Below are 11,982 nucleotides of genomic sequence, written 5' to 3'. Positions count from 1 at the left end.
TGGCACACAAACACATGTGAAACACATTCACATATGAAACTGACTCACACACACACATATATGAAACACTCACACAGATACATGTCAAATGAACATGGACACACACACACATATTCTGTGGATTCTCGTGTAGCGACACCGCTCTGCCTCTGTCTACCAGCCACAGCGCGCCTACTATGAATATAAATTTTTCTTCACTTGCTTTTTACTTTGGGCCAATGAAGACATAATCCAGTTCTTCACGGATACACTGTGATGTATTGAGATGAGACAGAAAGAAAGAGAAGGGAGGGCGGAGTCGCTACCCGGTTTGGACTGCGCATGCGCAAGATACCATTACCGCCGGTTTGAATCGGGTCGCCACACAAGAGCTGCGGTCCAGCTCACCCCAAACCATCTTGATTGGGTTCAGGTCCGGTCTCCACTTTTTGTTAAGTACATAACTCCACATGTGTTCATTCATAGTTTTGATGCCTTCAGTGAGAATCTACCAACGTAAATGGTCATGAGAAAACATAATTGAATGAGAAGGTGTGTCCAAACTTGTGTGTCCATGTCCATTTCACGTAGATCTGTGTGAGTGTTTCATATATGTGTGTGTGTGTGTGTGTGTTTTCATATGTGAATGTTTATGTGTTTCAGGGAAATATTCCCTAAACGACCCCTCGTAAATTAGAAGACCTTTGGCACAATTACAAACATCTATCCATTAAACACGTGCCCCAATTTTATTTTCAGTATTCCAAAGGCCATATATCCCTGTCACTTCTGTAAGTATGATCATCAAAATGTTTTTAGCATGTAAGGGGCAATAATAGCATTGTCCCTTTTATTGTGTCATTCTAGATTCCCTTTACAACATATAGCAACAGAATCGTGTCAAATGTACCTTAATTTTTGCAGGTTTTCTTTTTTTGTTTGTTTGATCCAGATAGAAACGACAATTTATCTCTGTCCCACTGTCACATGAGTGAGGCTGAAGGCCACCAACCTTTGTCATTTATGGACATTCCTACCAAGTTATTGAACTAACAGTGCTGTCATTCCAGCTTACCAGCTTCAGAGTGCTGGTTATTCACATTAAACTAAACCTAGAGTCCAGTTGACATCAATGGCTGCAAATACTGATGCAAAACTCTTTTAAAAATGTAGTCACTTTTATCTTTTGGCACTTTTGCATTAGGCTCTCTATAAAAAGGGTGGAAAGAACAGAACAGTGATTCAAACTATTAAAATAGCGTTATTTTAAAATATAAAAGCATAGAGACTGCAAGCATTGGTCTATAAATTCAATACACAACAATTGAATTCTGCCTTGGAAAAGGCCCCAAAGAGACTTTAAAATTATTGGAGTGTTGGAGAAAGTGTTCTCATCTGTCCAGTTTTTAAATGAAATTAGGGAGAATGCTTTTTTTTCTTACTTCTTTATTACTTTATTGATTTATTCAGTCACAGTTTGGAACCCTTGTCTAGCATTCCCAGAGTTCTCCGATACTCACCATACACTGTCCATATGGGCCCGATCAGTCCATTAGTCACAACGGGCAACTTGGCAGCAGGGGCTGGACTCTTATCCAGAGGGTTAATGAAACATATCTGATGTTAAACAGCGGCCATTAAGACTCAACGCAAGTGTGAGAGCAGAAGAGAGATTAGCGCAGGAGGGTTGGTGTCTTTTAGAAGTGATGGACACCAATAAAAAGGTGACACCAGATAATCAGAATCGGTGTCACAGAATGCCTCCATGACATGTGAGACTGAAGCTCTGCATAAATGCATGAAGTGACACCACATGTGTTTATAGATGCTAATAAGCAATTCTCAAAATGAAATGACAACACTATCAGGGAGTAGTACGACGGAGACACGTCAAAGGAACAACCTGAAGACAAAAATGTTCGCAGGCATGACCGGCCCACTTGTCCACGTAAGAGACAGGGGGCACTGCGAGTCAGTGCAAAACAATTCTGTCCGAGACGACTGTGTTCCCACTCAAGTTGTTGTGGAGATTCATCATAGGATCTTCAGGTGTCTCCACCAGCATCTTCACAACACTAAATCCATTCTTCCAGTGGAGTGACAGGGAGGATCATCCAAGATGTTCTGGTGTGCTGCGGTTCCCCTTACCTTTCTGTTTTGTTCTTTTATTTCCGGAATTGACCACATGCAGTCAAAAAAAAAGAAGCTTAACATTTCAAACAAATGTCCCCTTGCCTTGTTTCCGGTCAGCCAGACCGCTTCTCTGGGCTTTAACTGGCAGCAGCGAGCGCTGGTCCGAGTTCTGATAAACCCCAGTCCTCATACGACCACGGCGACTGCGCAGGTCGCCCGCCACCTCTTCCAAACCTGGGCCAAGCCCTGCGCTTTTCTTCCCGCTGTCTTCCAAGTGGACCTGGTCCACGTCCAGGAACTGTCCTGGTCTGGAGCGAATCCTCCTGGTCCGCTCACGGGAGCGAGCCCTGGGCGGAGGAGGAGGAGGTGGAGGTGGTGCTGACGGTGGTGCAGGAGGGGGTACGGACGGTGACCTCCTGTGGTGGCTAGGTTGGTAGGCCCTGGATCGCTCCGACAGTTTCCTCCGGTCCTTACCTGACAAACCTGAGTGTAAACAGACAGTGGATGAGTGATGAATGCGGCACTAAGAAATGCAAAACCCTTGAAATCCCACTATTTCGACATTAATCACCGCACACGTCATTTCCCCATTAAACAGGCCTCCCTCGATCATTCCTCAAATTGGGTTTAGGTTCAGAACTTTTAATTTGCTACTAAGGCAGTAGTGATGGTGATGATGACAGTGACAGTGATGAACCATTCTAGGATTAAACTCCATGCAAAGTTCCTTTATTCTTCTAGGCAAGGAGGCGTTATTCATGATGCATGTTCAGGGTAGGGTTTTCAGTGTAAGGTGCGAGCAGTCTGCTTTCGTAAACACTCGTTCCCTCACAATCCATTACCGCTGAATCCTGAACACAGTCTTGGCTGCTGGAGCCCACAGGCCGGGGACTCACCCTGGGCGGGGCGCCAGCCCAATGCGTTGCATACACTGTTCATACACCGTTCATTACTTATGACCAGTGCACCTAGTGTGCATGGCGTTCGGTTGGCAGGAGGAAACCAGGAGTTTAGGGAGAGCATGCAAACACACACACACACACACACACACACACACAAAGCCAGGAGTGGCACCACGTTGTCTGTATGGGTCTCTGTGAAAACGTAAAGAAAAGTGAAGTGATTGTCACATGTGATACACAGCAGCACAGCACACAGTGCACACAGTGAAATTTGTCCTCTGCATTTATCCCATCACCCTGAGTGAGCAGTGGGCAGCCATGACAGGTGCCCGGGGAGCAGTGTGTGGCACCTTGGTGGATCGGGATTCGAACCGGCAACCTTCTGTTTACAGGGCCGCTTCCTTAACTGCTAGGCCACCACTGCCCCAGAATGCAAACACAAGAGTCTTATTTTTAAATATGTGTCTCCAAAATGTACAGATGCAACAAAGGTTACTTGGTTGGTTATTGGTGTCTTGGTGTCAACTAACTACCCGCCCAGCCTTTTTTTTTTTGTAAGTTTTAAAGTAAAGGGAAGTGATTGTCACAGTAAACACTGCAGCACAGCACACTGTGTCACAGCAGTGTGCAGCCATGACAGGCGCCTGGGTCACTTCAAGGGTCACTTGTCAAAAAGAGTCTAATTTCAAAGAGCAAGTCACTCTCTGTGTATGATGTGACGGCACTGGAATGGCACTGGAATAGCAGATCTTGACGTTGTGCTGAAGATGCTCTTTCGATATCAAAACAAAATACTTTGCTGAATAAATGACCGTGCACAAAGGTATTACGTGGGATCAAACTGTTTTAGCTCCATTTAAAGAGGCTTATGCGGCATTTAGAGGCATTTAGCAGGGCGCAGCATGTAAAGCCCTTGAGGTTCAGATTTTCGTCCTGTAAATGCCCGGGCTTCCTCCAGATTGAGCAGCTGCCACCCGCAGTCTAAAGACGTGGAGACTAGGACGCCTGACAATTATCCCTGCGATAGCGTTTGTGTGTGGGAGTGTCTGATCTATAATTAACAATTATAAGCTGCTTACATTGCAGGGTGGGTAGTTAAGAGTGTTGTATGAAGCTGGGCCAATGCACTTTCTGCATCATACAGTGGCACCTCAACGTCTGAAATCACAGTGATTGAGGATTTCATGACATCTCCCGCATCTCTTGGTCTCTCCATCACTCACTGGTCATTCGCAAATCATGCTGCGGTTACGTGGATGAGGAGGTTCTGAGGACAGTTGTGGAGATCATGTAGCTTAAGTGACGGTGTCCTTACAGTAAAAGGCAGAGGTGTGAAACCCTTGTTTCAGAATCCAGGTCCTCCTTGTGTGAAAAGTGCACGCACACACACACAGACACACACACAGAGACAAGGGAAGGCAGCTGGTGGGTCAGTGAATATGGCACAGAGTGGACATGTAGGGTGACATCATGGGAACCAGTCTCTGCTGGATCCGTGCCTGTCGAGGGGCTGAACCCTGATAGTCATTAACATGCACTGCCATCTACTGGAGAAAGAGGAGGAGAGAGAAGAGGGAAGTATGAGAGACAGCAAGAGAAGGAACAATTTTGGGGTGTGGACAGAGTGTAGACGGTCGTTGGAGGGGAAAAAACTAAAGTATTCCTTTTTTAATCCAGCTTTTTAAAATGTTATTAATTGCCTAGTCCCAAAATAATTACATTTGGTTTGATTCAACAGCCATCAGACAGCCAAACCAGATTAGCTAAATGGAAGCTTGAGCAATCTTTCACTGTAAAACCTCTAAACTGATTAAGATTAATTGAGCTCTAGATCTGATTGTGAGTCAAATTTATCATGCGCTCATTTCGAGCCTGTGCCTTTTGTGTAAGACAAAGGAAAATTAGTTCAGAATTCCATAGTCAACTGGGTTGAAAATCACCAAGACAAGCAACGGAAAACACTGAATATACTTAAATTTGAACCAATTAATCCTGAACTCTTCAGTAATCTAACACTTTGTACAAACGTCATGTGCTCTTGTTCCCATCCCTCATCTCCATTTTTTTTCTTTGTCACTCACTCACTAACACAACAGCAGGCTGACAGAGCCCATCCTGGGACAATTTAGTGCCACCGATCCACCCATAAAACCATGAGGTGTGACGCTAGTCTCGGTGACACTGTGTGGTCACCCTTTCCTTTCTATTAAATATATAATCGTGTTATATATGTGTGTGTGTGTTTCTTTACTGATGCATTTATTTATTCATTTATATGTGATCTCCAAGTGACAATCACTCTTCAGCATGTTTTTAAAGATGATGATTCTGTGCTATGTTGTTTCAGGCAACTGAGAAAACATTTTTTAAATCATATTCTGAATGTGTGTGCTCCTACTGCTCCAACCTGGAAACATAATCAATTGGAACACTTGCCACTAGGTGGAGCAAAGATCAGGGAACGCATCTCAGGGATCCACCTGCATTAATGAGAGCTGGGCTCAGCAATGTACAGTGTTCACCAGGGAAAGAATGCATGAGAAAGCATCCTTTGCATGTTGTGCAGCCAGGACGGACCGTTTCTGCAGACCATCAACAAATGGAGCATGCAGGAGTCAGCAGTGTACACTTACCGAGCTCTCCACGATTAATCACTCGCCTAATCTCACACCAGTCAGTGTGTGTGTGACAAAGGGTTTATGTGAAAACAAAGATGGAGAAGAAATGTTGGCAGCGTACATGGTGTGTGTGTGTGTGTGTAAGGGCAGTAAAGCACTCCAACAAGGCTGGGTGCAGATAAAAAAGGCAGAAAGCATCTGTGGACCACTGACCAACTTCAGCCGTTTGCCCTTGCAATGAATCGCATCTACCACCTCAAGCGATCAAAGTTGCAGATAAACTTCAAAATACTTGTACCATGCGATTTATGACCAGCCTTGATGAATAGAATTAGATTTTTTTTTATTATCAGCAGATGCTTAAGTTAAATGCTTGTGGGCAATTCCTCATACATTGCAATACCTAACTCTAGGGAATTTCATAAAACAATTTTTCACTCAATGATTTTTTTGTTTATTTGACATTTCAAGAACATTTGGATTGTGAAATGTGGTCTCTGCTTTTAACCCATCCCCTCTGGGCACAAAAGGCGCCCAGAGAGCAGTGTGTGGGGACGTAACCTTGCTCAGTGGCACCTCAGCTGCTCAGGATTCGAACCGGCAACCTTCTTATTACGGGTCCGCTCCCTTACTCGCTAGACCATCACTGCCCCAGGCCAACCACTGGTCATTAATAAGGGCAATTTCAATAAACTACACTTTTTAATGCTGAACACTTCACACTGGCTCAGGCAGGCATTCATGCGCTCATGCACGCACACACACACACACACACAGAGAGAGAGAGACAATTTTTCTGCTGTCTTATTTAATTTGCCCTTTATGAGACAAATTGCTTTTATAGCACAAGAACCAGAATCAACCTGAACTGAGAGAAATAAGCAGTTAAGAAGAGTGAAGCTAAATGCAAATGACAGGAGATGATCCTAAGTAAAGACACACACAGGTTATGGTTGAGGGTACATGTGTGCCAGGGGAAAACAGAGCTTATTTTGTTGAGGTGAAACTCTGGCCTCCCGGGCACACAAAGCCTGTCTAACCAAGCATTTATCCTAAGACCAGACTCTAAACCTAATGGAGCCCTGATGCATCACTAATGTGCTGGCGAGGATCCCTTTCAATACAAACACAAGGGGGGGGGAGAGGGAGAGGGGATGATTCGGGAAGAACTGGAGAATTGACAGGACAGGATATGGAGAAAACTAAAGTGATTGTAACAAAAGAAAGCAGAAGAATGTGTTATAATGTGGAGCCAGACTATGTGAATGTGTTTACAAGTGAAAGTAGTGTGTGTGGTGAGGTAGTCATGGAAAGAACATCAGATCAAATCATGATACACACTCAGTAAGAAAGATGTTTTTTTCGTAAACATTTATTTGAGGTCTATGTACAGACACTGCAGGAATAACAAGGTAGCAGATCAGTCAGTTTCTAAGATCAAAAACTACTGCGGAACAGAGAACTGGAGAGGAATGGTGTGCAATTCAACAATGGCCCTTGTGAAGGAAATAAACAGGAAAAATCAAACGTTAAACTATTATGTACATAAATAGTAAATCACTCACCGGATAATACAACACAATAAAACCAGATAAATTATCATCTTTTTTTCTGTGTTATATTACATATTACAAAAAAAAAAAAAAAAACTAAAATCCAACAACCGAGATACTGAAAGCCATTTTGGCTGTAGCAGGAGTAATTATCACTCAGCAGTGGTAAAGCATTGTTGAATTGCAGATCTATCACAGAGTAATGATGGAGACGGCAAGAGGGGAAATTAAGAAAACCAAAACAAAAGGCCCTGTAATCGACAGGCAGAAGCACAGTCTGATGGAGGTGAAGGATGGAGCGGAGCGCTTTGCCTCTGAAGGAGGAGGACTTCTCACCGGCTCGGCTCAGGAGAAACTACTGATTAGTCGACGTGGTGGAGTGTGTGTATGTTGTAGTCTTTTGAGCTTGAGCCGAAGTGGGGACCAAATATCTGAGACCACATATGAAAATTATTCAACTTTTCATTCTTTTTTTTTTTTTATTGCAGTTAAAAGTGACTGAATGAATCATCTTAAATATCTACTTTCCTCTTATTACATAAAAATATATATATATTTTTTTACAAAGACATTTTTCAATGTGTTCTTAGGTGATTGGACCCCACAAGCTGGTCAAAGTATGGCAAGAATGGCCTGTTTCCTGGGTGGGTAATAAAGACTCCCATTAAAGCTGCAGGCCATAAGAATGTGTGAAATAACACCTACATGCAACATTTTTGCAGAAAAAGGGTGATGAGAAAACAGCCCTGTGATCCATCTGAGGCATGAGCAGTCTAAGTACAGTGTTGAGGGAAAACAAGATCACATGATTTTTATGCTTCCTAGACACGGCGTCTTTTCAGTGCTGTCCTGCACAATCACGAGAGCAGCCCCTAGGAATAATGAATGGCTGGTGATGAGAACTGACCTGGGAACAGCTACAATCATCCATGGAGCAGCTTATGTGTGGGAGCCTGGCTGAAAGGGAAGATTTGTGGTAGGTGTGCTTGGTGGGGTCATGTGACCTCAGGTGGAGTCTACCCAATGCAGAGTAACTGGCAGAGTTTTAGGTAAAGGTAAATGACAGAAAAAGTCTCTCTTTTCAAAATAAAGTGCATTGACAAGTGTATTTACACAATGTGTGTGTGTGTGTGTGTGTGTGTGTGTGAGTGTGTATTTATGGGGACATTTGGCACCAGTCTTGAGGACGGCAGAGGTAACAGCAAATCCACAGCAGTCAAGGAGAGAGCAACACACACATGCATACATACATACACTCAATAATATGTGTGTATGTGTGTGTGCACATCTACAGGATCACACAGGGGAGATACCTGATCCTGCCCATCCATGGCCAGCTGCAGAAGTAGCTGAAGCACTGGAGCTCTGGTTCTGGGGGTCTGAGGTGGAGGAGAGGGAGGGCAGCAGACTGCTATTAGGGCTGTTAATTGGACCCTCTCCCACTAGGGTGAGGTCCCCCATGTCATCCTCATCCTCCAGGGAACGGATCCCTGACCCACCTCCAACCTGCCAGTCTGTGCCCAGAGAGGGGCCGCCTCGCTGGGTGAGGCCAGGGTCTGTGGAGTGGGCGATGGGGGAGAAGGCCGAGGCAAATGGGTGGTGCTGGTGGCGTTGACCAGTAGGGGGCATGAGAGCTCGGCGAGGTCCCCTGGTTCCCCCACTGCCATCAATCACACCCAGGTCCAAGCTCTGAGAATGGTGGCTAGCGTTAAGGGTGGAGCCGTTCCCACGGCCACGGGGATTGGAGTGGTTGTTTGGGGTGGAGCAGAGAGGGCCGCTGACAGTGGTGTTGCCAAGGTGGCACTGGCCATTGCCATGGTGACCGTTGCCATCGTCATCAGCCAGGCGTAGGAAGTCTGGCAGCACCAGGTCGCTCTTGTTCAGCAGACCTCGCTGGTCGTCCGCTCGCTTGCCCTGAGCTTTGGATATGAGCTCGAAGAATTCTGACGAGATAGAGAGAAGCCAAAAAAAAAAAAAAAAAAGAGGGAACAGGAAAAGGAAGCAGAAAAATCGAATGATTCATGGTTCATTACTCAAAACACAACCACCCGCTCTGTTGAAGATGCATGCAAAAAAAAAAAAAAAAAAAGAAGGAAAAGCAACAGGGATTATAACTCGAAGTGTGACTGCTCCATCCAAAGAGGTGTAGATGTTAGCTTTAGCCATCGCACAGCTGGCATTTCCATGGAGACTAGTTAGCATGAGCCAAAACACTACAGCAAACGTGACAGGGTGATTTCACAGGGAGAGAGAGAACGGGGGAAGAGCTTTACCTTCAGCTTCGTCTATATTAATCTTTTTCTGCCTTCGCTTTTCCACTTGTGCCCGGCTTTTGGCGGACGAGGACTTCCCTGCTTTCTCGTCCCCCTGGGTAGCAACAATGAGAATGGGGCACGTTAGGGCGGGGCAAGGGGCTAGGTCTGAGGGGCCCTGGTAGGTTTCTGTTCCTCTATAGCATAATGGGGCAGGAGGAACGTACAATCGGACGCTTTCGGTACATGGCTGGGCCTCTAGTTGGGGACAAATTCAGTGACATGACCGGCAGGATGAAGGTGAGTGGATAAAGGCGGATAAACAGCACAGGCCAACAGGAATGACCCAATCACCAAACATCACTCAACACCACCCCATCACCACTAATACACACCAGATGGCCACACGTGACTATGAGTGTCAATACTGGCATCATCTCCTCTCGCTCCTCCTCAAAATACTCCACCAGTCCAACAAGCCATCTGCTACAAGTGCTCCTCCACACAAATGCTTCATCCCTCTATCCCATTTGTGATCAAGTCTCATCCAGAAAGGGCCCAGGCACTGAACTTCCTCATCCCGCCAAGCTGACCCAGACAAAGCTGATCTGAGCTCCCAACTCCTCAGCTTCATTTTCTCATTGAAAAGAAAAGTGGATTTCATGGAGAAGGTGGCGAGAAGGTGGAGGAGGGTTAAATTGGCCACAGGCAAATCAGAACCAGAATGGTGGCAGAGGCAGACATCGTAAAAAGAGAATAAAAAGTAGAGGTTGAAGAAAAGGGAGGGGCCCAGCCATGCACAGACTCCCAACGCAAAGGCCAGTGCGAGCAGAGACAGAGAGAGGGAGGGATAAGAGCGCTGGATTGCCAACAGAGGGGTGTGTCTTACTGTGGCTGACTGGCTCCTGGTGGTCAGCGGAGGGCAGTGGCTCTTCGCGGCAACCAGCTTCTGCTTGTCTACTGGACCAAAAGAAAGAAAACATGCATTGCAACTTTAAAAGCACTAATTAAAAGGAAACCACTTAAAATTAAACTTTAAAAATACAACCCCAAATCAGAAAAAGTTGGGACAGGGTGGAAAATGTGAATAGAAAAAAAAAAAGCAGTAATTCACAAATTTCCCTGACTTATTTCATTGCAGACAGTATGAACACAAGATACTTCATGTTTTTTTTGTTAACATCATTTAATTTGTAAATAAACATCCATTCTTGCCATTCAGGCTTGCAACACATTCCAAAAAAGTTTGGTATAGGGCAATTCAGGGATTTGTAATGAGGTATAATAACTAAACAATGATGTGATGTTAACAGCCGATTGCAATCATGATTCTGTACAAAAGCAGCATCGAGGAAAGGCCTACTCCTTTAGGAGCAAAGATGGGCAGAGGATCGCCAGTTTGCCCCCAAGTGTGGGCAAAAATCTTTGAAATGATGTAGAAAAATGTTTCTAAAAGAACAATAGGAGGAGATTTGGGCATTCCTCCCTCTACAGTGCATAACATAGTGAAAAGAATCAAGGAATCAAAGTGCGCAAAGGCCAAGGGCGCGAGCCTAAACTGAATGGCCGTGATATCCAAGCCCTCAGACAGAATTAAAACCAGTCATTCATTAATGACTGATATAACGGCATGGGCTCAGGACTACTTCAGGAAGTCTGCGATGGCACCATCACTGCTGAGAATATATCTCAGTTTTGGAGGAACAAATGCTGCCTTCTTGACAACATCTTCTCCAGGGACACCCATGCTTATTTCAGCAAGACAATGCCAAATCCCATACTGCGCGCATAACAAAGGCATGGATGCGTAAGACTGGCCTGCCTGCAGCCCTGATTCGTCTCCTATAGAGGATGTTCGGCGCATTTTGAAATGAAAACAAAGAATGTTGTGCACCTAAAACGTTGTTTGCAGGAAGAATGGGACAAACACTTTTTTTTCTTTATTCACATTTTCCATCCTGTCCCAGCTTTTTTCCGATTTGGGGTTGTAATAAAATTATTTTTTAACTAATTGCATTAAATCAAAATAAAAAATAAATGAATATAGGCCCCACCTTTAGCCAAGGCATGATCAGCTACGTCTAATACCACTCTTAACCCGTCCAAGTTCGAAATGGGCAGGCCCAGGTCAAGGGGTTCAGTTTCTCCATTCTATTATTGATAAAACAAATACAAAAAAAAAAAAAAAAGTGTAATGCGCTCATCTCATCATACTAGCTTTTAAATTGTACTAGAATTCAATGTATGAATAGTAGTAATCAAGAGAGTTCATCGTATAAACAATGTTTTAGAAAGGTCACACAGAAAAAACAACACATTTCTTCACAGCTTTCCCGCATTTCATCGCATTCCTGCAGTGTGATTGAGGAGTGACATCATATCCTGAGGACACTCTGAACCTGACGTGCGAGCTCAGAATTGTCACCCAGAAACAGCAGCACGCTTCACTCACACTGACTCACGCGCTGTGTGACATTCCGGCATGGGAGTGTTGGCTAAGTAACTCAGCACAGCCCAGCATACTGTCACAACTTGTGTCATACTG

General features: G+C 44.6%; 1 protein-coding gene across 2 annotated transcripts in view; it reads right to left on the bottom strand.

The window, feature by feature from the left end:
- Positions 1 to 1,373: 1,373 nt before the first annotated feature.
- rgs12b (regulator of G protein signaling 12b) overlaps positions 1,374 to 11,982 on the bottom strand; it is a 40,554-nt gene continuing 29,945 nt past the window's right edge. The window contains exons 14-18 of one of the 2 annotated variants that reach the window (XM_028976288.1): positions 11,492 to 11,588; positions 10,327 to 10,397; positions 9,459 to 9,552; positions 8,499 to 9,128; positions 1,374 to 2,595 (exon numbers count right to left, since the gene is read on the bottom strand). In XM_028976288.1, the coding sequence (XP_028832121.1) occupies positions 2,195 to 2,595; positions 8,499 to 9,128; positions 9,459 to 9,552; positions 10,327 to 10,397; positions 11,492 to 11,588 (1,293 nt within the window). In that variant the 3' untranslated portion in view covers positions 1,374 to 2,194. The remainder of the gene's footprint in view (positions 2,596 to 8,498; positions 9,129 to 9,458; positions 9,553 to 10,326; positions 10,398 to 11,491; positions 11,589 to 11,982) is intronic. The other variant, XM_028976289.1, reaches the window with a different exon arrangement.

The sequence above is a fragment of the Denticeps clupeoides genome, chromosome 4 (assembly GCF_900700375.1).
Source record: "Denticeps clupeoides chromosome 4, fDenClu1.1, whole genome shotgun sequence".
Lineage (NCBI taxonomy): Eukaryota > Metazoa > Chordata > Actinopteri > Clupeiformes > Denticipitidae > Denticeps > Denticeps clupeoides.
This window is presented reverse-complemented; position numbering and strand designations above follow the sequence as displayed.